Consider the following 25310-nt stretch of genomic DNA (forward strand, 5'->3'; position numbering starts at 1 on the left):
TCCTGTGTTCATGTAAAGCTCATTTGTTCTGAGTCGATCTGTATTTCTCTTCTAATCCAATAAATCTTAAGCCTGCACACAAACCTGGTGGAGCATCTGAACGCCGAGATCGTGCTTTACACCATCTCTGACGTGAACATGGCGTTAGACTGGATCCGTTCCACGTTCCTCTACATCCGAGCTCTGAAGAATCCCAAACACTATGGTAAATATGGATTATTTTAAACTGGTTCTAGCAGAAACTCTGATACACACTCAGCATAATGAGGATCTCTTCCAGGTTTTTCTTCTGATCTCGATAAATGCGGGATTGAAACCAAGCTGCAAGGTGTGTGATGAATAACTCACTCGCCTTCTTCATTCCCAGAGATGAATGATGTGTTGACTTTTTTCATTTTTGTAATTTTTGTCTTACTTTTTAGAGCTTTGCCTCCGAAACTTGACCGCTCTGGCTTCTTTTAATCTGATCACCATGGACGAGGACGTAAACATCAAACCTACTGGTGAGGTGTTTTTTTTTTTTCTGGGTTCACGTATCATCGCTCAGTAACAGGTTTTCTGGAGCTCGCACACATTTCTCAGTAGCGTTTGCTGATATAGAAACCTGTCCTTTGTACACAGAGAGCGGGAAGCTGATGGCTCGATATTGTGTTGCATTCGACACCATGAGGCAGTTTATGAAGGTGACCGGTACAGAAACCTTGTCTGAACTGGTGAGCTGTTGTTACACATATATTATAATATTATATGTACGCGGTGGTATTAAAAAGTTTCGAAACTAGTTTTTGTAAAACGCCAGCAGATGGCAGCACAAGGCTGCATGCACAGTCACAGGGAGCACCGATCTTTATAAGTCAGTGTGGCAAAAGTGCAACTGACCACGTCAAATCCGCCACAGAGACGTTGGACATGCAAGTTTGCGGCGATGCTGAAACACATCGTTCGAGGTGCTTTGAGAAACATCAGAGAAAAACTATGAGAGCTCAGGAAGACCTTTAGTGAGCTCAACCTCCGAAAATGTCGAAACCTTTCAGCAACTCGTGCATGATGATCACCAGAAAACAATCCACAACTCTGTCAGCATGCCATGGATAAGCCGTCCTTCATGTAGAAGGACGGCTTATACATGGCATCTATGGACTGTTGTCTCAGGAACGTACCCGTACGCCCCAGAGGAAGACATCATAGGAAGACTACGAGAGATCAGGAAGACCTTCAATGAGCTCAACCTCCGAAAATGTCGAAACCTTTCACCGGTGAGGAAACACGGGCGTACAGGTACGTTCCTGAGACAACAGTCCATAGCATAGCTTTCGGAGGTTGAGCTCATTGAAGGTTTTCCTGATCTCTTGTAGTCTTCCTCTGATGTTCTACTGCCAGGTTTTAAGGCGTCCGAAGGAGGAGCTGTGGTGCGCTAAACTCAAAAACCTTTTGATGACCACCTCATACTGTTGTGTTCATCATTGAGTTCACAGGAAACATAACCTGTGCGTGTATGTGATCTAATGCAGGTTGATATAATATCGAAGATAAAGGAGTTCAGTGACGTCCAGCTGAGAGTCAGTGAGAAGAGAACCCTGAACATGCTGAACAAGGATAAGAACAGAGTCACTATCCGGTCAGTACCAATGTTTTTTAGAAATAACTACTTTTTCAATAGACAAATATCTTCCAATATCATGCAATCTGTTTTTTTTAGGTATCCAATGGAGGGAAAGATCAAAAGCAATGACATGAAAGTTAACTGGTATGATCCAGATTCTCTCTGTTTATTTTATTTTACAATCTGTTGTGGTTTATTTCATAACAATGACATGAAATCTGAGCATTTCTCAGATCAGAACTGAAATTCTCAAAAACTCCATTTGTGCTCATCATTAAAGCAGTTTCTCGTTGCTTTGATCTAATTGCGAATGCTTTGGTACGTTCATTTCATCCATTTTGTACAATGTGTTTCCTAAATTATCCATTGTTAATGTCCATGTTGGAAAAAACATTTATTATATTAGTTTCACCAGAATAGATTTAACCCCTGAAACACCTCGGCATCAGTTCATTGAATGCAAAATGGTTAATCCGGTTGTCAGGATCAGTTCAGAGGTAAATCTCATGATACACAGGGTGGAAATCATCTAACAAAATGCTCTGGGCTTCACTCAAAACCTGTCTATGAACCGGATTACATGTGAACATGACGGTCCAAAGCTATGCGTGTGTGTAGAACAAGGTCTATAGTCAGTGTTACTATAACAGTGTTACTATAATACGAATGTGATCCAGTAAACGTATGTGGAAGTGGTTGGTCAGTGGTGAAGACTTTGGACGTTTGATCCAAAGGTTAAGGCAACATCTACACTAATCCGTACAAATTGTTTAAAAAAAAACTCGCATGTCCACACTTTCATTTCTCCTGCCGTTTTTTTTTTTCACTTTCCGGCTCTTTGAAATGTTGCGTCAACGAACAAAAAATGCGTCATCGATTTTAAAAGCCGTTGTGCGTTCTGGAACGAAAATGTATTCGCATGGACATGACCAGTTTCCAATCACAGCACTCAAATCAAAGCTGCTGCTTCTGGGCCCTGGAGAAAGGCCCTTAAATCTCAACTGCTCATAAATGAATCGCTCTGGATAACGTTGTCTCCCTGCCAAATACCATAAACGTTACATACCCTTATTCTTTACATTTTTCTTTTTTTTTTACTTCTAAAATGTTGAAGATTTTCTTATCTTCTAAACATCTGCTGTCTGAATCGAATTGTTAATTTGATATGTCACTGTAATCAGACTAAATCAATTATTCCTCTAATTGATTATTTATAAAACATCACTTGTTCAGTTGAATAGAAAGTGTATGTCGATTGGCTGATTGAGGTGTGTATATGCTTTTCCTGATCTATTAAGGAGAATATTATGGTCAGTGGTGGTCAAAAACTGCACTAAAGACAAGCAAAACAGGTAGGGATACACAACCCTGATAAGAGGCCAGTAGTAGATCATTTACCACTTTCACCAGCGCCGTCTCTGTGCTATGATGAGGCCGAAATCCTGACTGATACACTTCATGAATAGTGTTTTTACGTAGGTGTGAGCAAAACTGCTGAACTTCAGTCTTTTTTAAGATCTTGGAGATAAAGAGGAGGTTTGATGTTGACCTATAATGTGACGGGGTTAAAGAACATGTTTAAGTTTTCTCACCGTACTTGTGTGAATTCTCACGAAAGTGTAATAGCGCCCCCTGCAGTACTGAAGTACATCTATTTCTGAAGCTTCATTATTTCAATGCTATACATTGTGTTCTGTTTTGTTGCTTTATTTTCTCCAGTTTGATCCAGGCTCAGCTGGGCTGCATCCCGATTCAGGAATTTGGACTCACCCAAGACACTGGGAAGATTTTCAGGAGTGGAATCAGACTCAGTCGATGTAACCTGCCTTTTCTGCTACTCCTTAGTGATCATGTCATTAGTATTGACTCTAATCGTGTGTTTTTATTTGCCTTAGTCTGTCAGCGTTAAATCGATCTGCCCCCTTGCAGACGATCGTTTAAGCAGTGTAGTGTTTGTTGTGCTCTGTGTCAGGTCTGGCGGAGTTTCTCACTCAGCACTCCAAGAAGAATTTCTCAGCCCAACTCAACGCTGTGATCCTGGCCAAGTGTTTTAGAGCCAAGCTGTGGGAGGATTCGCCCTATGTCTCCAAACAACTGGACAGGATTGGTGAGATCATTTCATAAACACAGAAAAAACAACTGTGGATGGATGAAGGGATCGGTAGATAGATAGACTACATGAACAAAAAGAAATGATTATCAGTTGGTTGATGGTTAAATCACAGAATTGGTCATGAAGAATGTTGGAGAAGTTTGAAAAAGATCACATAAATACCTCATAAATACATTTTGTAAATTGGACTTAGAGTCATAGATTATGTCTTACAGTTAAATCATCATGAAACGTATTTTGTGTTCTAGGTTTATCTCTGGCTAATGCAATGGTGAATGCAGGTCTGACTTCATTTAGCAAGATTGAAGAAACTAATGCTCGAGAACTGGAGCTGGTACGGACTAACCATCACTAACCACTGCTAAACATTACTAACCATCGCTAATCATCATTAACCATCACTGAACCTCACTAACCCTCACTAACCATAACTAAACATCACTAACCATCACTGTCCCTAACTAAACCTCACTAACTATCACTGTCCCTAACTAAACATCACTTACCATCACTGTCTATAACTAAACCTCACTAACTATCACTGTCCCTAACTAAACATCACTTACCATCACTGTCTATAACTAAACCTCACTAACTATCACTGTCCCTAACTAAACATCACTAACCATCACTGTCCCTAACTAAACATCACTAACCATCACTGTCTAACTAAACCTCACTAACTATCACTGTCCTAACTAAACATCACTTACCATCACTGTCTATAACTAAACCTCACTAACTATCACTGTCCCTAACTAAACATCACTAACCATCACTGTCTATAACTAAACCTCACTAACTATCACTGTCCCTAACTAAACATCACTAACCATCACTGTCCCTAACTAAACCTCACTAACTATCACTGTCCCTAACTAAACATCACTAACCATCACTGTCTATAACTAAACCTCACTAACTATCACTGTCCCTAACTAAACATCACTAACCATCACTGTCCCTAACTAAACCTCACTAACTATCACTGTCCCTAACTAAACCTTACTAACTATCACTGTCCCTAACTAAACCTTACTAACTATCACTGTCCCTAACTAAACCTTACTAACTATCACTGTCCCTAACTAAACCTCACTAACTATCACTGTCCCTAACTAAACATCACTAACTATCACTGTCCCTAACTAAACCTTACTAACTATCACTGTCCCTAACTAAACCTTACTAACTATCACTGTCCCTAACTAAACCTTACTAACTATCACTGTCCCTAACTAAACCTTACTAACTATCACTGTCCCTAACTAAACATCACTAACTATCACTGTCCCTAACTAAACCTTACTAACTATCACTGTCCCTAACTAAACATCACTAACTATCACTGTCCCTAACTAAACATCACTAACTATCACTGTCCCTAACTAAACCTTACTAACTATCACTGTCCCTAACTAAACATCACTAACTATCACTGTCCCTAACTAAACATCACTAACTATCACTGTCCCTAACTAAACCTTACTAACTATCACTGTCCCTAACTAAACATCACTAACTATCACTGTCCCTAACTAAACCTTACTAACTATCACTGTCCCTAACTAAACCTTACTAACTATCACTGTCCCTAACTAAACATCACTAACTATTACTAACCCACACTAAACCATCACTATCCATCATTAATCATCACTACACATCACTAACCTACAAACTTACATACTGCCTCATACAGTCTCATTCCTCATGACTGAGTGACAGAATGATGTGGTTTTGTGTAGATTGTGAACCGACACCCTCCTTTTGGAAACCAGATTAAAGAAGCCGTCAGCAGACTCCCAAAATATGAAGTCAGTCTGGAACAGGTGACAGTTCTTTCTTTTCATTTTTAATATTAACTCATGTGTACATTGTCTGTGCATCGGGTCAAATTCAGGGCTGTGTGTCATCCAGGGATGATCTAATCTGATAAAGAAAAATTATCAGCTTTATTTTTGCAATTACAGGCACATAAATTACGCCTCCTTTACTGGGACTGACAGGCACATAGACTACACCTTCTTTACTGGACTGACAGGCACATAGACTACACCTTCTTTACTGGGACTGACAGGCACATAGACTACACCTTCTTTACTGGACTGACAGACACATAGACTACACCTTCTTTACTGGGACTGACAGGCACATAGACTACACCTTCTTTACTGGGACTGACAGGCACATAGACTACACCTCCTTTACTGGGACTGACACATAGTCTACACCTTCTTTACTGGACTGACAGACACATAGACTACACCTCCTTTACTGGGACTGACACATAGACTACACCTTCTTTACTGGACTGACAGACACATAGACTACACCTTCTTTACTGGACTGACAGACACATAGACTACACCTTCTTTACTGGACTGACAGACACATAGACTACACCTTCTTTACTGGACTGACAGACACATAGACTACACCTTCTTTAATGGACTGACAGACACATAGACTACACCTTCTTTACTGGGACTGACAGGCACATAGACCACACCTTCTTTACTGGGACTGACAGACACATAGACGACACCTTCTTTACTGGGACTGACAGGCACATAGACTACACCTTCTTTACTGGGACTGACAGGCACATAGACCACACCTTCTTTACTGGGACTGACAGACACATAGACGACACCTTCTTTACTGGGACTGACAGGCACATAGACTACACCTTCTTTACTGGGACTGACAGGCACATAGTCTACACCTCCTTACCTGGACTGACAGGCACATAGACTACACTTTCTTTATTGGGACTGACAGGCACATAGACTACACTTTCTTTACTGAGACTGACAGGCACATAGACTACACCTTCTTTACTGGGACTGACAGGCACATAGACTACACTTTCTTTACTGGGACTGACAGGCACATAGACTACACCTTCTTTACTGGGACTGACAAATAGTCTACACCTTCTTTACTGGGACTGACAGGCACATAGTCTACACCTTCTTTACTGAGACTGACAGGCACATAGTCTACACCTTCTTTACTGAGACTGACAGGCACATAGTCTACACCTTCTTTACTGGGACTAACAGGCACATAGTCTACACCTCCTTTACTGGGACTGAAAGGCACATAGACTACACCTTCTTTACTGGGACTGACAGGCATATAGACTACACCTTCTTTACTGGGACTGACAGGCACATAGACTACACCTTCTTTACTGGGATGGACAGGCATATAGACTACACCTTCTTTACTGGGACTGACAGGCACATAGACTACACCTTCTTTACTGGGACGGACAGGCATATAGACTACACCTTCTTTACTGGGACTGACACATAGTCTACACCTCCTTTACTGGGACTGACAGGCACATATAATACACCTTCTTTACTGGGACTGACAGGCACATAGACTACACTTTCTTTACTGGGACTGACAGGCACATAGACTACACTTTCTTTACTGGGACTGACAGGCACATAGACTACACTTTCTTTACTGGGACTGACAGGCACATAGACTACAACTCCTTTACTGGGACTGACAGGCACATAGACTACACCTCCTTTACTGGGACTGACAGGCATATAGACTACACCTTCTTTACTGGGACTGACAGGCACATAGACTACACCTTCTTTACTGGGATGGACAGGCATATAGACTACACCTTCTTTACTGGGACTGACAGGCACATAGACTACACCTTCTTTACTGGGACTGACACATAGTCTACACCTCCTTTACTGGGACTGACAGGCACATAGACTACACCTTCTTTACTGGGACTGACAGGCACATAGACTACACTTTCTTTACTGGGACTGACAGGCACATAGACTACACTTTCTTTACTGGGACTGACAGGCACATAGACTACACTTTCTTTACTGGGACTGACAGGCACATAGACTACAACTCCTTTACTGGGACTGACAGGCACATAGACTACACCTCCTTTACTGAGACTGGCAGGCATGTAGGCCCGCCTCGCTTACTGGGACTGACAGGCACATAGACTACACCTTCTTCACTGGAACTTACAGGAACATTGAACATGCTTCCTTTACTGGGATGGTAGGCACGTATGCCTTGCCAACTTTACTGTGGCTGACAGGCACATTACCCACATCTTCTTTACTTGGACAGACAGGTACATAGGTCACGTCTTCTTTATTGGGACTGAGAGGAACATGAGCCTGCACCACTTGTATTGGTACTGTGAAACACAGAGGCCAAAAATCCCTTGCTAGGGCTGACAGGCAAATATGCAACACCATTTTTACTGTGCCCAATAGGCCACAGCCAGTTTATTGTAATTGACAGACCCAAAAACCGGGTCTTTCTTATGGAAGCCACATCTGTTTTGCTGGGCTGGCAGGCAGATAGGCCACGCCTCCTTTACTGGGTTCAATGAATACCAAGGTCATGCCTCCTTCCTTAGACTGTCAGATGCAATTCATTAGAACTGATTTTTTTTTTAGCTTCCACGTTACAGCGTCTCTACAGCAGAAATCGTTATCACAGTCAACTTGAAGAACTTTAAGGAACTGATGTTGAAAAGGACCTCACCGGACTATCATTATGTCACGCTCATCATCGGAGACTGTGACAACAGCATCATCTTCCAGCAGAAGATCTCGTAAGAGACGCACATCTTTATTTATTTTGTTTAGAGGCCTTATTCAGTAGAGTGTAATGTAATAGAGATGTGAACATTCCAACAAACAGAGACACTTTACTGCTGAAGTCTGGAAACTGGTCGAGGAGGATCGAAGTGACAAGATCGCCTGTCGGAGATGAGATCAGCATCAATTTAATCAGCTCGGACTACGGTGCGTACTGGCTCAGTGTTTCTTTTAGAATCTACGCAAAGATGATCATGCATGATGATCATGGAAAGATTATTCTGATTGTTTAAGAGGCGTTGATTCGTTTTTATAACAGCAGCATTTATTTTCTAACACCAACATATAAATCTTATATACTGTAGGTAAATCGCTTTTCTTTATTAAGTGAAGCATTTTGTGTGTGTGTGTGTCTGTGTGTGTGTGTGTGTGTGTGTGCATGTGCTGTGCAGTGGGACTGGATATCCAGCAGAAATTCAGTGCCTTCTACTCAGGAGCGAAGACGTTTCGAGTCAGTCCGGCGTTTAGGAGCAACACCAGAGAAAACCCACAGAGAAACAGCGTCACGGAGAACTCTGCTGCATCACCAGCTCCAGTACAGAAAGACCGGTTCAAATCAGGCAATACAGACTGCTCACATGTTGACCTTACAGATGCATAGTGTCACGTTCATTTATGTGATTAATATCTCTATTAAATTGCCATGAGCAGATGGATGTGTATCAGTTTCTGTACAGTTATTTATTGCAAGATGATTACACTGTCCAAGGTCATCCACAGGTTTGCAGTGAAGCTACTGTAGCCACAAAGCTTTTACCGGGAATGGAAGACACATAGACTACACCTTCTTTACTGGGACTGACAGACACATAGACTACACCTTCTTTACTGGGACTGACAGACACATAGACTACACCTTCTTTACTGGGACTGACAGGCACATAGACTACACCTTCTTTACTGGGACTGACAGACACATAAACTACACCTTCTTTACTGGGACTGACAGACACATAGACTACACCTTCTTTACTGGGACTGACAGACACATAGACTACACCTTCTTTACTGGGACTGACAGACACATAAACTACACCTTCTTTACTGGGACTGACAGACACATAAACTACACCTTCTTTACTGGGACTGACAGACACATAAACTACACCTTCTTTACTGGGACTGACAGACACATAAACTACACCTTCTTTACTGGGACTGACAGACACATAAACTACACCTTCTTTACTGGGACTGACAGACACATAAACTACACCTTCTTTACTGGGACTGACAGACACATAAACTACACCTTCTTTACTGGGACTGACAGACACATAAACTACACCTTCTTTACTGGGACTGACAGGCACATAAACTACACCTTCTTTACTGGGACTGACAGGCACATAAACTACACCTTCTTTACTGGGACTGACAGGCACATAGACCACACCTTCTTTACTGGGACTGACAGGCACATAGACCACACCTTCTTTACTGGGACTGACAGGCACATAGACTACACTTTCTTTACTGGGACTGACAGGCACATAGACTACACCTTCTTTACTGGGACTGACAGGCACATAGACCACACCTCTCTTACTGGGACTGACAGGCACATAGACTACACCTCCTTTACTGGGACTGACAGGCACATATACTACACCTTCTTTACTGGGACTGACAGGCACATAGACTACACCTTCTTTACTGGGACTGACAGGCACATAGACCACACCTCTCTTACTGGGACTGACAGGCACATAGACTACACCTCCTTTACTGGGACTGACAGGCACATATACTACACCTTCTTTACTGGGACTGACAGGCACATAGACTACACCTCCTTTACTGGGACTGAAAGGCACATAGACTACACCTTCTTTACTGGGACTGACAGGCACATATGCCTTGCTGCCCTTACTCTGACTGACAGGCACATAGGCCACACCTCTCTTACTGGGACTGGCAGGCATATAAGCCACATATAAACCACGCCTCTCCTATGAACTATTCAGAACTCACTCTTCTCATTGTCCTCATTGCAGATCCTTCTCAGACAAACCCCAGCAAACGCCATTGCAACCATTTCTGTAAAAACAAGCAGCTCTGTGGTCACGAATGCTGTGAGTACCACTGATTTTTCATTATTAAAATAAAATGTGGTTGTTATCTGAGACGGATCGATTCCTTTATCTCCAGGCAAATCCGGCGTACAGAAAAGGCTGACGAGCCAAGAGCCCACTTTCTCATCATATCTCCAAGATCTAAAGATGAGGAATGAGAAACTCATGGAGATGCCAGTCAAGCGCTTAAAGGTCAACCAGTCCTCCTAATTTCTGTATCTATAGTCTTTAGAAACAAGTTTATTAGAGAAATATGCATGTAGGACATTTTCCAGACAAAGTGATAGAGGCACAATTGAGATGGTTTGGATATGTGCAGAGGAGGGACATGGGGTATATCAGTAGAAGAATGCTGAGGATGGAGCCACCAGGAAGAAGGAAAAGAGGAAGACCAAGGAGGAGGTTTATGGATGTGGTGAGGGAAAACATGCAGGTAGTTGGTTTGAAAGAGGCAGATGTAGAGGACAGGAGGGTCTTAAGACGGATGATCTACTATGGCACCCCCTAATGGGAGAAGGCAAAAAAAGAAGAAGATAGTCTGTTATATTATCTGTGGGAAGGTTCTTGAGTGCTTGAGCAGGTCTAAAAGCCAGACCGCACCACCAATAACTAATTAATGTATTAGCACTTTATTTGATCATTTTAATGTATTTAAATGAATTAAATATGCATGCATTTTCTTACAGATGAAGATGAAAGGTGAGGCAGAGGCAATCAGCATGCAGCGGTTCTCCTACACACAGAAAGAACTCATGCCTGCTGCTACATGGTACCCTTTTTTTTATAGCAACATTTAAACCCTTTATCTGGGAATTTCCACTCTGAAACTTCGAAATATTCATCTATAATTACTATTCATTGTGCAATACGCTGGATTATGATTGGCTGAAAATTCAAGTATAAGAGTGTTGTACAGAAGGTATTTTGTCAGATGAATCCATATGAATGTGCTGAAACACCTGTCCACTTCCATCCAGAGTCAGACAGCTATTGTAGACTAAAGGCCAACCGATTGATTGGCACCGATAATTGATTGCTGGAACTATCGGCTATCGTCAAAAATCCATACCCATAGTTTTTCCGGTTTTCGGTTTGCTGTTATTACGAGAGCGGCCTCTAGAGGCGAATCACTGCCACGTGCTGTTTGGTTTTACACGCTATTATATTTATTTATAATTTATTGATTGTATAATTATAATTATTAATGAATATATTTCACATTTTTACATGATTCAGTACAGCTTGAAATTCTTTTGATGTTAAAGGTCAGTACTTTTAATTTTAATATAATTTTACATAGCGTTTTATTCAGTATACATTTTAAAAACTATCGGTTACTTAATTGCCATTTCATAACAACCTAACTGAGCTCCAGGGTGGATTTTTTTCTCGTGTGGAGGAATTTATATGGTTATTTCTGAGATTTAGATTTTGAAGATGGACTGGAGAATAAAACGTTCCAATGAGAAACAGAATGAAAAACAGCACCAGGAGTTATCTCCAACAGCTTCACTATTACTAGAGATGTGGCACTTTTAAAGGAAAATTAATGATCAAAGTTTGTTGCTTGTTTTGATATTTGCAGGATTCAGAAACGTCTTGCTACACCTTCAGCATACCAGCATGCGTATCCCGCTGAGACACGTTATGACGGTAAGTGTGAATTTTAAAACAGGAAAGATAAACATTTTGTTCTGCAGGTGGAGTTGAAACCCTGGAAGCTTTCCCACTTTGCACTCTTGGTGTATAATTCACGGTTGTCTAATGATGCACCATCAAAAATGCTGTTCAACACCAGGAACAACATCTGGCCATATTTTAGAAACCCAAACTTTCTAAACTAACACAGCTTCAGAAGCACATTCTTTGATGTGCCATTTATAAAATTATTTATTAATTCTTCTTCTTCTTCTTCTTCCTTTTGCTGCTCCCATTTGGGGGCGCCACAGCAGATCTGTCTCCATAACCCCCTGTCCTGTACCTCTGCCTCTTTCAAAACAACTACCTGCATGTCTTCCCTCACCACATCCATGAACCTCCTCCTTGGTCTTCCTCTTTTCCTCCTTCCTGGTGGCTCCATCCTCAGCAGTCTCCTACTGATATACCCCATGTCCCTCTGCACATGTCCAAACCTGTTTTAATCACACCTCCTTCACCTTGTCATTTCTAATCCTGTCCATCGTCGTCACTCTCAACGAACATCTCAACATTTTCAGCTCTGCTACCTCCAGCTCCACCTCCTTTCTTTTACTCAATGCCACTGTCTCTGACCCATACAACATCTCAGGTCTCACCACAGTCCTATAAACTTTCCCTTTCACTCTCACTCTCCACCCACTCCACCCTGCCTGCACTCTTTTCTTCACTTCTCTAACACACCCTCCATTACTTTGCACTGTTGACCCCAGGTACCTGAACTCCTCCACCTTCTCCACCTCTTCTCCCTGCAACCGCACCCCTCCACTGCCCTCCCTCTCATTCACACACATGTACTCTGTCTTACTCCTACTGACTTTCATTCCCTTTATCTCCAGCGTGTACCTCCACCTCTCCAGGCTCTTCTCAACCTGCTCACTACTCTCACCACAAATCACAATATCATCCGCAAACATCATAGTCCACAGAGACTCCTGTCTGACCTCGTCCATCAACCTGTCCATCACCACTGCAAACAGGAAAGGGCTCAGAGCCGATCCTTGATGTAGTCCAACCTCCACCTTAAACCAGTCTGTCGTTTCTACTGCACACTTTACTGCAGATGGTCACCTCTTCTCTCAGCCTGGCTTCCACTACTCTTTCCCATAACTTCATGGTGTGACTGATCAACTTTATTCCCCTGTAGTTACTGCAGGTCTGCACATCTCCCTTATTCTTAAAGATCGGTACCAGCACACTCCTTCTCCATTCCTCATCCACCCTTATTTCCCTCTCATTTTCCTCATTCATCAGCTGTTCAAAATACTCCCTCCATCTTCTCAACACCCTCTCCTCACTAGTCAACACATTATTATTTATGAATTATTTGTATTTATTTATTATTTGTAGTTTTTTCTATAATCAAAAAACTGATGTTTTTTCTGGTCCTGGTTTAATTAATGAACTGACAATGAAACCACAATTCTTACAGACAAAAGTTTGTGGAAACCTAAGCCTAAGATCACTATGTGCTTTTTGAACATCTCATTCCATCACATTTAGTCCCCATTTTATGCTATAATAAGCTCTACTCTTCTGTGAGGATGTTCCACTAGATTTTGTGGAGATTCATTCAACCACAACTGTGTTAGTAAAGTCTGGTACTGTAGCTCTAGGTGAGAAGGTGGGGAGGTCTTCGGTTCAGCCAGTGTTAGTATTCATTAGGTTCAAAAGGGTTGGAGATCTATAGCAGGAGATCTTCCACATTTTCCGACCCATGGAAAGCAGATCTTCATGGAACTGGCGTTGTGCAGAGGAGCATTGTCATGCTGGAACAGGTTTGGGTTTCAAATGAAAACTCCTGCATCCAAAGGATTGGAGAAGAACCACGTGCGGGTGGAAAGGTCAGGTGTCCCAATACTTTTGGCCAAACAGTGTCCACGCAGGTTATTTATCATTAGCTCATTATTAGCGACACTGCAGTGATCAGAAGTAGAGATTTATAATGAGAGTTTAATCACTAATACTCTGAAGTGAGATGTATTCATTTGGAGGAAAGTTCCTGGTATTCAGAGTCGGGTTACACACATATTTTGATCAACTTCTTTCTTCCTGTCTTTGTAGATGTTTCCACGAGGAGAGACGCTACAAACAGGGCACCCGAGAGAATCGCTTCAAGTGAATACGGCTACGTCTCAAACGCAGACCTCAGCCCCGACATCGGCTTTTCGTCCGTGACATTTGACCTGACACTGGATGACTGGGATGATTTTGGTGAAGATAACTTCATGCCAGGTGGTGAGGATTCATACCATAAGGGACGTGACTCTACTCAAACACCAGGTGCTTCATATTTTATATTATATTTGCTTTGAATTCTTTGATAATAATACACTAGTTATAATACATTGTATGGCCATAAGTTTTAGGACACCTGACTTTTCCAGTGATCTGTGGTCCTTCTTTAAACCTTCTCACCACAATGTTGGAGACACACAGTTATCTAGGATGTCTTCGGACGTGTGAGCATGAAACGTTTCCTTTTACTTAAACTAGGAGACCCAAAAACTGTTTCAACATGACACAAAGTGCACAAAGAGCGCTCCATGAAGATCTGCTTTAAATGGGTTGGAGAGGAAGAATCTCCTGCTATAGAGCTCCAACCCTATTAAACACCTTTGTGGATAAATGAATCTCACCCAAACCTCTACAAAATCCCGTGAAACATCTTCCCAGAAGAATGGAGCTTATTATAAGTGCAAACGGGGATTAATGTGGAATGGGACGTTCACGAAGCGCAATACAATCGAATGGGCAGGTGTCCACAAACTTTTGACCACATATTTTGTTTAATGTAATTAGTATTATTAAATTTTTTTTATAATATACGCATTATGCTTCATATTTTATACAATATACACTCACCGGCCACTTTATTAGGTACACCGTACTAGTACTGGGTTGGACCCCCTTTTGCCTTCAGAACTGCCTTAATCCTTCATGGCATAGATTCAACAAGGTACTGGAAACATTCCTCAGAGATTTTGGTCCATATTGACATAATAGCATCACGCAGTTGCTGCAGATTTGTTGGCTGCACATCCATGATGCGAATCTCCCGTTCCACCACATCCCAAAGGTGCTCTATTGGATTGAGATCTGGTTACTGTGGAGGCCATTTGAGTACAGTAAATTTATTGTCATGTTCAAGAAACCAGTCTGAGATGATTGGCGCTTTATGACATGGTGCCTTATCCTGCTGAAAGTAGCCATCAGAAGATGGGTACACTGTGGTCATAAAGGGATGGACATAGTCAGCAACAATACTCAGGTAGGCTGTGGCGTTGACACGATGTTAAGTTGGTACTAATGGGCCCAAAGTGTGCCAAGAAAATATCCCCCACACCGTGACACCACCACCACCAGCCTGAACCGTTGATCCAAGGCAGGATGGATCCATGCTTTCATGTTGTTGACGCCAAATTCTGACCCTTCCATCCGAATGTCGCAGCAGTAATCGAGACTCATCAGACCAGGCAACGTTTTTCCAATCTTCTATTGTCCAATTTTGGTAAACCTGTGCGAATTGTAGCCTAAGTTTCCTGTTTTTAGTTGTCAGGAGTGGCACTCGGTGTGGTCTTTTACTGCTGTAGCCCATCCACCTCAAGGTTGGACGTGTTGTGCGTTCAGAGATGCTCTTCTGCATACCTCGGTTGTACCAAGTGGTTATTTGAGTTACTGTTGCCTGTCTATCAGCTCGAACCAGTCTGGCCATTCTCCTCTGACCTCTGGCATCAACAAGGCATTTGCGCCCACAGAACTGCCGCTCACTGGATATTTTCTCTTTTTCTGACCATTCTCTGTAAACCCTAGAGATGGTTGTGTGTGAAAATCCCAGTAGATCAGCAGTTTCTGAAATACTCAGACCAGCCGGTCTGGCACCAACAACCATGTCACGTTCAAAGTCACTTATATCACCTTTCTTTCCCATTCTGACGCTCGGTTTAAACTGAAGCAGATCGTCTTGACCATGTCTACATGCCTAAATGCATTGAGTTGCTGACATGTGATTGGCTGATTAGAAATTTGCGTTAACGAGCAGTTGGACTGGTGTATCTAATAAAGTGGCCGGTGACTGTGTATATATATATATATATATATATATATATATATATATATATATATATATATATATATATATATATATATATAATTATATATTTTTCAGTCTTGTGTAATATATTACTAAACCAAGTAAATACTGTATCATCAAATCACCCACATGATTAAAAAATGATCATAAATAATTATATAAGACAAAATGTGTTTAAAAATGGGTCTTATTCCAGTTCCTACTGTGTGTGTGGAAGCTAAACCTGGTTTGCTGAGACCTCACACACCTCCAAGGTTAGATTCAACACTCTTTAATTTAATTTACTTTTTTTAATTAAATTTACAGTGTCTGTGAAAAGTATGGGGTCTTATCTGATTTTAAGACACGTGCATGTCCCTTTTTTTTCTACAATCTCATTAAAAAGCAAAAAAAGAATTAAACAGTGAACGAGTGAAAGATTTCTGTGGAGTCCAAACAGGACATTTGTGTGTCTACCAGAAGAACTTGTGTAAGAAGGAGAACAGGAGAGAAGATGTGATCAGACTCCCTCACCCCCACACTCACACATGGAGGTGGAAGATTAATGGTTTGGGGTTGTTTTGGAGAAGTGAAGGTTCTGGAAAGTGAAAGTAAACTAAGATGTCTGAGTGTGTAAAGCAGTTCTTTATGCTAAAGGAGGATTTTGTAATGGAAATAAGGTCTGGACATTTATAGATTTGTTTGGTTATAGGAAATCATATTTGGTGCATAGAAACCAAAGGAGCATGCACGAGTTTCCACACTTTTCACAGTATATTTTTATTCCGCAGGTCCAGATGTACAGCTCCACCACTGCAAAATACCACAAGATTAAGTCCAACTAAAAAGGTACACTACCTCGTGTCCTCCGTTTGCAAGTGAGCCGCAATAAACCCCCATCATTCTCCCCACTCAACAACCGTCCACCTGACACTTCGTTCCTCCTTTAATTTGCTTTTAATACGTTATTACGTTATTCGATTCTTTATTTATACATTTTTGTACACATTTACAGAGGGTGAGTCCGGAAATCCCCGTGGCCACGGCGAAGCCGAGCGAAAATACTCCACTGTTAGAGCTGACAAAGAAAGAGCCGGTGAACGAGGGGCACAAAACCCTGGGCAGGTATCTATCAAAACACTATAAACACCTGTGTGATGACTGTGAACACTGACTGCACCCTCGTCCTCCTCACTTTATCTTCATCCATATCTGACTTTACTCTTATTATTATCATGATTATGATTATCTTATAATAATATAATATAATAATAATCTTCCTCACTGTACAATAACCAGCTTTCATTCTTTTTTTGGAAATGGCCTTATAACCCATCCCAAATCAATGAGCAGAAACAGTTTATTCTCTAAATTCATTGTTGGTTGTCTTTGGCGTTGTGTTGACACACACCTGAATGTCTTCAGACCATCTAACTTATAGAGGAACATCAATTAATCCAGGGCATTCATTAGCAGCACCTGCCTGCTGTTTCTCCTCATTCTTCTGGAAGCAGTAAGGGTGTACTTGATTCTTCACACACGGCTTCTTCATTGATTTGGTGATTTTGGTACAATAGATAATGGTGTGATTTGTCACTCGTTGTTGTTTATCTGAGGTTGGATTGACCTCACATCAAGACCTGATAATGACCTGCTGCTTATTATTATGTCCTGATATAGGAAGAAAAAACTCAATTCAAAGTTTCTTTTCCACACAACTATACCCTTTATTAAATTATTGAATGAATATATATTGTACAGTTAGTACCGTAATTTCCGGACTATAAAACGCACCCATATAAAAGCCGCACCCACTGAATTTTAACAAATATTTTTATTTTTAATATAAATAAGCCTGTCTACACTAATGAACTTCACACAGGCTTTAATGAAAGACAGTGTCTGTTACACGGTGTAACGGGTGAAAAATGTTGCGCTTACCGCATAGCGGTATTTTGGGAATAGCATGCCACTGCATTTTTTCGCTATTACTGCATGTGTGGAGACCGAGGAATATGTCCTTATTATTTTCTGATGCTCATTTCTAAGTTTCTTTGACTAACCCGTAACGTTGTTGCCAAGAATAATAAAAAAGCACGAGTTTTGGAAACCTGTCTGTGCTTATATGATTTCTGTTGTAACTGGAGTTAGCGAGTGCTCCCTTCACCCAGACTCAACGCGCTACAACGGCTTGTATCTAAACAGTAGCCGACCAAGAAAGTCATTGTTCACTGTCTTCCTCCTTCCTTTCACAACTATTTCTCTCGGGAGTTTATCTTTTGGCATCGTCGTGCGTTTAAAAAAAACGTTTTTTCTCCCGATGCCATGCAGCTCAGAACACAGGTAAGGTGCGTTTTTTCGTTTCCGTTCGGAAATTTCATTGGTCTAATGTTATGGGTTCAGTTTTTTGGCTTGAAGTTTGTGAAACCAGGAAAAACCCAGGAAAAATCCATAAATTAGCCGATTTGTTGTTTAAGCCGCGGAGTTCAAAACGTGGGAAAAAAGTAGCGGCTTATAGTCCGAAAAATACGGTAATTAAACACGCTTGTTTTATTGATTACTTTATTTTGCATATGATCTTACGGTATTGTTAAAATGTGCTGTTGTTGTTTAGGAGGACTCGGGCGGAGGAGGAGCGAGAGGTCGACATGTTCCTCGGTATATTTGATGGAATTTTCTAGACTGTCTTGTGGTTGTTGGTAAGGTTTATTACCTCGAACAGCACTAAAGATGTTTATTAATTCATCAATAAATATGAAGGTTTACAGTATTTACATAATCCAAACATCAGTTTTTATGAATTTGTTCATTAAGAAAGTTTACAGTCTCCTGTTATATTCATTCATTTATTTATTTATTTATTTATTTATTTATTTATTTATCTATCTATCTATCTAGTTTTAGTTTAGATGTGGTGTTTGGAGGTTTGGGATCTAAATTAATTCATTAATTAACAAACAAAAAACAAACAACTAAATATTATATACAATATATGTAACACTGATTTCACTAGATGAACTTATTGAATTATTATTGTTGCTGTTATTTATTTATTGTGTTTGTAATTAAAATCATTTGTTTTATAAATATAGCACAATATTATATTTTGTATTTGAATCAAATGATTTTTGCAAATGTGCATCTTTTAAATGTTACACTAAAGAAATAAATACGGCAACGTTAAGAACGACTCAAAACCTGTGAAGTGAGATGTAAGAAATCAGATTTTTGTGTGAGAGAGAGAGAGACAGGTGTGTGTGTGTGTGTGTGTGAGAGAGAGAGGGAAAGAGAGAGAGAGAGAGATAGAAAGAGAGGTGTGAGAGAGAGAGAGACAGGTGTGTGAGCGAGAGAGAGACAGACAGACAGGTGTGAGAGAGAGACAGGTGTGTGTGTGTAGAGAGAGAGAGACAGGTGTGAGAGAGAGACAGACAGACAGGTGTGAGAGAGAGAGAGATAGGTGTGAGAGAGAGACAGGTGTGAGAGAGACAGGTGTGTGTGAGAGAGAGAGAGAGAGAGAGAGAGAGACAGGTGTGTGAGAGAGAGAGAGAGATAGGTGAGAGAGAGACAGGTGTGAGAGAGACAGGTGTGTGAGAGAGAGAGAGAGAGAGAGACAGGTGTGTGAGAGAGAGAGAGAGAGATAGGTGTGAGAGAGACAGGTGTGAGTGTGAGAGAGACAGGTGAGAGAGACAGGTGAGAGAGAGAGAGAGAGAGAGAGAGACAGAGAGAGAGAGAGAGAGAGAGAGAGAGAGAGAGAGAGAGATAGGTGTGAGAGAGACAGGTGTGAGTGTGAGAGGGACAGGTGTGAGTGTGAAAGAGACAGGTGTGAGAGAGAGAGAGAGAGAGAGAGAGAGAGAGAGAGAGAGACAGGTGTGAGAGAGAGAGAGAAAGAGAGAGAGACAGGTGTGAGAGAGAGAGAGAGAGAGATAGGTGTGAGAGAGACAGGTGTGAGTGTGAGAGGACAGGTGTGAGTGTGAAAGAGACAGGTGTGTGAGAGAGAGAGAGAGAAAGAGAGAGACAGGTGTGAGAGAGACAGGTGTGTGAGAGAGAGAGAGAGAGAGAGAGAGACAGGTGTGAGAGACGGGTGAGAGAGAGAGAGAGAGAGAGAGACAGATGTGAGAGAGACGGTGTGTATGAGAGAGAGAGAGACAGGTGTGACAGAGACGGTGTGAGTGAGAGAGAGAGAGAGAGAGAGAGACGGTGTGTGGAATGAGAGATATGAAAACCAATTATTTATTTTCTTCATTGTGTTTATTGTTTATAAAAAGCGAACACAATAATAATTGTGGAAAATCGGCATGTGAACAAAGAGGAGCACAGAATCCACTACAACTCATTTACTGTCTAAACTGAGAGAAAAAGAGCGAGAGAGAGAGAGAGAGAAGAGAAAGAGAGAGAGAGAGAAAGAGAGAGAGAGAGAAAGAGACAGAGAGAAAGAGAGAGAGACAGAGAGAGAAAGAGAAAGAGAGCGAGAGGAATCCGTCATAAGTCCAGGGAAGAAAGGAGGAGTTTACACGTATTTCTGTCCACGTTCCCTTCCCTCCTCCGTTGACTTCGACTGAGACGGGACTTTATACGCCACTGATTTATAACTAGAATAATAACACACACAAAAAGAAAACAAGAAGAGAAGTGAATAAAAACATGACATTTTACAGTCCATATTTAATCATATAATATTAAACGAATTTAATGATATTTAATATTAAATCATAAAAAATTATAATCAATATTTAATATTGTCATTTAATAATATTTTATAATTTAATATTAAAATAAAGTTTGTAAAAAAATCTTTACTTTTTCTAATATATTTATTTAAAAACTGAAAGATTGATATGCTAAATAGGCAGAGCAGTTTAAACTAAATAAATGTAAATTGTTTGTTGTATTATGGAAATGCAGTTTTTTACAGTCATAATAAAAATATAGGAAAAAATCTAATTTTATTTAATAAAAATAATATAAATATGACAAAAATATAACAGTATATTTAATAATATTATAATATAATAAAGTGTTAATTAATAATTTAAATGACTATTATTATTATTATTATAAAAACATTGTTAATTATATTCTGTAATGTAAAGTAATATTGTTTATATAAATAGAATTCATATTAAATATTTTTGACTTATTGAAATATATATATATTTTGGATAGTATTAACTGACTTTATTGCATCGTAACACCTGTGATTATTTAGTTATTGTTTATAGATTAATAATATGAATTTGTAGTGATATTTTAATAGTGAGTAATCAGTGCTTACGGCGTGGTCTCGGCGTGCAAACCCCTGAAGGCCACACACTTTAAAACCCCTCCTATTAGTAGCAGTCCTCCTCCAATCCAAGCCACGAACAGAGCCGTCCCGAACGTGAACCTGTGCATCAGATAAGGCAGAGCGAGGTGAGGTGAGGCGAGGCGAGGCGAGGCGAGGCGAGGCGAATGACTGAGACTACACCCTGCTACAGCAGATAAACACATAACTACCTGTTAACCATAGACATTCCCATTCCTCCCATTCCTCCCATCTCTCCCATTCCCTGCATCTGACTCATCCCGCCGTAATTCGGGTTGTAGGTGGTCATCATGAAGCTGGCGACGATCTGATTGGCGTAAATCGAAGCTCCGATGATGCCACAGAGTCCTGCAAGCAAACGCGAGCATGGGGTTTGGGGTTTCCTGTATTAGTTTAGGAAGGAAATATTCCTGGGGTTGTTGTTGTTGTTTACCTGCGATGACAAACATGATGCCTGCTGTCAGCGTCATCTTGGCTTTGGTTGAATCCTCTGTGCTTCCCATTTTGAAACATTTTAAAGAGAACAACGAGATGACGCTTGCGATCACGCCCAAGATGATCCCGATCACCATCATCGCTCTCACGGCCTGGAACTGACCTGAAAACGAGACCCGTTACTCAGCATCATTCATAGCTACAACTTTCTTTCTGAAAGACCACAGTCATGAGAACGGGATCTGGATTCTCTACACAGACCAAGTTCATATATTAGACACTCTTATGTACAGGAGTCCCCAAGCTACAGCCCATAAGCTAAATACGGTAAAAATCAGTAAAAATCCAGTAAAAATCAGTAAAACTCCATACCGATAGTTTTTCCGGCTTCCGCTGTCATTACGAGAGCGGCCTCTAGAGGTGAATCACTGATGCCGCAAGCCGTTTTGTTTTTACACGAGACTGCGTGCTGCACGGAGAGCGCTATATTATATTTATTACTTATGAAGTATTAATTATATAATTATATTAATTAATTAATATATTCATATTTCTTTTCTTTGGAACAATTTCATGATTCTATACTATTTCGCATGGAGTGTTTTTTATCCAGTATTAACTTTAAAAACTATCGATTGATTAATTGTTTATCGGCGAATACGATCCGACCTGCTAGCTGTATTGTTTAAATACACTATCGGTCGAACTTTAGTTATTAACATAGCCTAACCACATGCATATGCACAAGTAAGTAAATATTTCTTGAAAAATGGTGCTCATTTTTCTGTAGGGTACAGAACAAAAAAATAAACAAACAGACTGAACCTCATTAAGGACAGATGATGTGGCCCTTACAGGAAAAAACCTTTTGGGGACCCCTGATTTACAGGAACCATAGCGCTAAGCAGAATATAGAGCTTAATACGGCTTGACGAGCTTTTGTGTCGTTGTTAGACGTGTTTTGAATGGGAATTTTCTTGCACTCATGAGTCAGCCGGAGTGTTTGTTTTTGATAACGATGTTGACCAAATGTGGACGTGGGTGCTTTAGTTTTGCATCCATCATCTCGATTGTGTGTGGAGGTTGTGTTTGCGCTTGCCCAGGCACAATGAGACGACTGTTCTTTTGGTTCCCTCATATAAAAAACAATGTTGACTCAAGTTCTTTCGTGGAGGGGATTTTTTTCATTTTTAAGCATTAGACAACAAACCTCTAGAGTTCACTTGAAATTGTCTCCAACGTTTTGAGTATCATCTGCTTTATTTGCTCAGGAGTGAGTGTTCTTCAGGTTGTACATTGAGCTGTTCCCTAACCCAGGTGTAGTTTCAGTATTCTGGGCTTCTGGATTTACTTCTACTGAACTTTGGTGTGACCTCATCATCAGTAAACCGGTTTAGTCCCCTTTCTACCCCACAATCTACCCCGAAATGACACTCGGTGCTTCTGTAACGATACATGAAGTAAAAAAACTCATAAATCTGCAGATTTCTTTTGTTATAATGAATCAGCGCAGACTGAAAGACCAGGACCGAACAGAAATCAGGGAATAGTGATGACACTTATAGGATACTGATACAGAACATGTATTTTCTCTGTTTTCTGCACGCCGTTGTGCACTCGCTCCAATACAGCTTGGAGGAATTTAGCAGATTAAAACCCAAGTTGAAGGTGACGCCCTTCTCTAATCCAGATCAGAGCTGAATATTAGTACAGAACAGAGTATGTGAACATAATTTATACTATAATTCACCTGAGTAACTCAGATCAACTGCACTATACACCTTTGTTTGCTTGAGTTGAATCTAGTTTAGTTAGTTACATCATTCACTGTCCAGATGATCCAGTTTAATCCACTTTAATCCAGTCTAGCCAATCAAAATGGCCTGGTTTTAATTTAGTTCGAATTTAGACCCGCCCTTTTGATTCAGTTTAGTGAACTTGAGTCCAGTTCAGTCCAGTCAAGTCATTTAAACCCACCCGAGTCTACTTCAGTCCAGTCTAGTCATTAATATCAATCTGAGTCCGCTCTAGTCCAGTCACTTAACCCTACCTGTGTTTAATCCAATCCAGTTTAGAAACTTAAACCCACCTGAGTCCAGTCATTTAAACCCACCTGAGTCCAGTCATTTAAACCCACCTGAGTTTACTTGAGTCGAATCTAGTCACTTAAACCCACTGTAGTCCAGTCACTTAACCCTACCTGTGTTTAATCCAACACAGTTTAGAAACTTAAACCCACCTGAGTCCAGTCATTTAAACCCACCTAAGTCTACTCGAGTCCAATCTAGTCACTTAAGCCCACTCAAATCCAGTCTAGTCACGTCCACTTCAGTCCCATTTTCTCACTCTGACTAGGTTCTTCTTTTCACTGCATTCCACTGAACCCACCTGAGTATCCCAGAAGTCCGTAGAGCGGCCGACACTCGGTGAACCCAGATGTGGACACCTCGCAGTCCTGCCACAGGCCCTTGTACGTGTAAACGGCGGTGACGACGTCGCCCTGGCGGTCCTGCGTACTCCAGTTGTTCATTGCGGTCGCCGCGATTATCGCAGCCACTCCGATGAGACCCAACAGGAATCCGCCAATCTGTAACCCGGTGGTCGCCATGTAGAATCTTCTCTTAGCTTCACAGTTCCTGTGGACTTCAGCAAAGTGGACAGCAAGAGACTCGAGCTTAAAGTAAAGCTGAACAGGGAGGGACCTCAGGGTTTAATCTCCGAGCGATCGTGAGCGTGAGCGTGAGCGTGAGCGTTCATGTGGACGTGCACGTGCACGCTCGGGTTTTTGCGTGAACACTTTTGACACTCCGTGTGAAATTAAAACTTATTTCTGCACACTGAAGATGTGGAACGTTAGGATTTTAGTGAGATGTTTGTATCTATATATTTACTGTACTATATATATTTAAGTTTCTTGTTTTTTTTTAGATCACCATTAGTGATAATGTGCCATTTGTTGAGATTTGACTCATTGAGCAAACAACTGAGTTTAAACCAACTTCACCTTCTCTCCAGTTTCAGTCACAGCCCATGACACACCGCACCAGGGTTCATAACGAGCAGCTCGACGGTTGAAAAAAAGGGGTTTGGCCCAATTTATCAACACTTGATAACCCTCACATATAATGTTGAAGATGACGATAGGTTTCCTTTTTGAGTTTGGTTCCTCTCAGGGTTTCTTCATCATGAAGTGTCAGTTTAAAGCTCCTTTGGGACAATATCAAAAATAGCTCAAACTACATCTACACATACGTCATTGGATCTTTGGAACCCTTTTGTGTCTTTGCTATTATATGTTTATGACACCAAACGGCACAGGAACAAACGTTCTCCTGGTGTAAA

The 25310-nt window shown here is 40.9% G+C and overlaps 2 protein-coding genes across 2 annotated transcripts in view; one reads left to right on the forward strand and one right to left on the reverse strand.

Annotated features, from left to right (window-relative positions):
• The window catches only part of hfm1 (helicase for meiosis 1), a 35411-nt gene extending 16000 nt beyond the window's left edge, over window positions 1–19411 (forward strand). The window contains exons 23-44 of the mRNA XM_046862470.1: window positions 72–205; window positions 281–328; window positions 423–503; window positions 622–713; window positions 1512–1618; window positions 1700–1747; window positions 3323–3420; window positions 3576–3710; window positions 3965–4050; window positions 5465–5548; window positions 8186–8343; window positions 8433–8536; window positions 8782–8949; window positions 10387–10464; window positions 10541–10656; window positions 11151–11233; window positions 12050–12117; window positions 14224–14442; window positions 16449–16506; window positions 17023–17080; window positions 17247–17352; window positions 18846–19411. Coding sequence (XP_046718426.1) covers window positions 72–205; window positions 281–328; window positions 423–503; window positions 622–713; window positions 1512–1618; window positions 1700–1747; window positions 3323–3420; window positions 3576–3710; window positions 3965–4050; window positions 5465–5548; window positions 8186–8343; window positions 8433–8536; window positions 8782–8949; window positions 10387–10464; window positions 10541–10656; window positions 11151–11233; window positions 12050–12117; window positions 14224–14442; window positions 16449–16506; window positions 17023–17080; window positions 17247–17352; window positions 18846–18934 — 2218 coding nt within the window. The 3' untranslated portion in view covers window positions 18935–19411. The remainder of the gene's footprint in view (window positions 1–71; window positions 206–280; window positions 329–422; window positions 504–621; window positions 714–1511; window positions 1619–1699; window positions 1748–3322; window positions 3421–3575; window positions 3711–3964; window positions 4051–5464; window positions 5549–8185; window positions 8344–8432; window positions 8537–8781; window positions 8950–10386; window positions 10465–10540; window positions 10657–11150; window positions 11234–12049; window positions 12118–14223; window positions 14443–16448; window positions 16507–17022; window positions 17081–17246; window positions 17353–18845) is intronic.
• Window positions 19412–20678: 1267 nt separating this feature from the next.
• Window positions 20679–25081, reverse strand: cldn18 (claudin 18). Its single transcript, XM_046862375.1, has 5 exons — window positions 24357–25081; window positions 21967–22131; window positions 21725–21881; window positions 21504–21614; window positions 20679–20820 (listed from the first exon to the last, which is right to left on the reverse strand). The coding sequence occupies exons 1-5, from the start codon at window positions 24574–24576 to the stop codon at window positions 20739–20741; spliced, it is 735 nt and encodes a 244-aa protein (XP_046718331.1). The 5' UTR covers window positions 24577–25081; the 3' UTR covers window positions 20679–20738.
• Window positions 25082–25310: the final 229 nt, after the last annotated feature.

This window comes from Silurus meridionalis, chromosome 12, assembly GCF_014805685.1.
Source record: "Silurus meridionalis isolate SWU-2019-XX chromosome 12, ASM1480568v1, whole genome shotgun sequence".
Lineage (NCBI taxonomy): Eukaryota > Metazoa > Chordata > Actinopteri > Siluriformes > Siluridae > Silurus > Silurus meridionalis.

Excerpts from the sequence above, each read along its gene's own strand:
- cldn18 (XM_046862375.1), bottom strand. The coding sequence starts at position 24,576 with ATGGCGACCACCGGGTTACAGATTGGCGGATTCCTGTTGGGTCTCATC. Across the intron at positions 22,132-24,356 it reads CGGACTTCTGGGATACTCAG|GTCAGTTCCAGGCCGTGAGA; the intron begins GTGGGTTCAGTG and ends TCTCGTTTTCAG. Across the intron at positions 20,821-21,503 it reads TTGCACGCCGAGACCACGCC|TTATAAATCAGTGGCGTATA; the intron begins GTAAGCACTGAT and ends TTATTATTCTAG.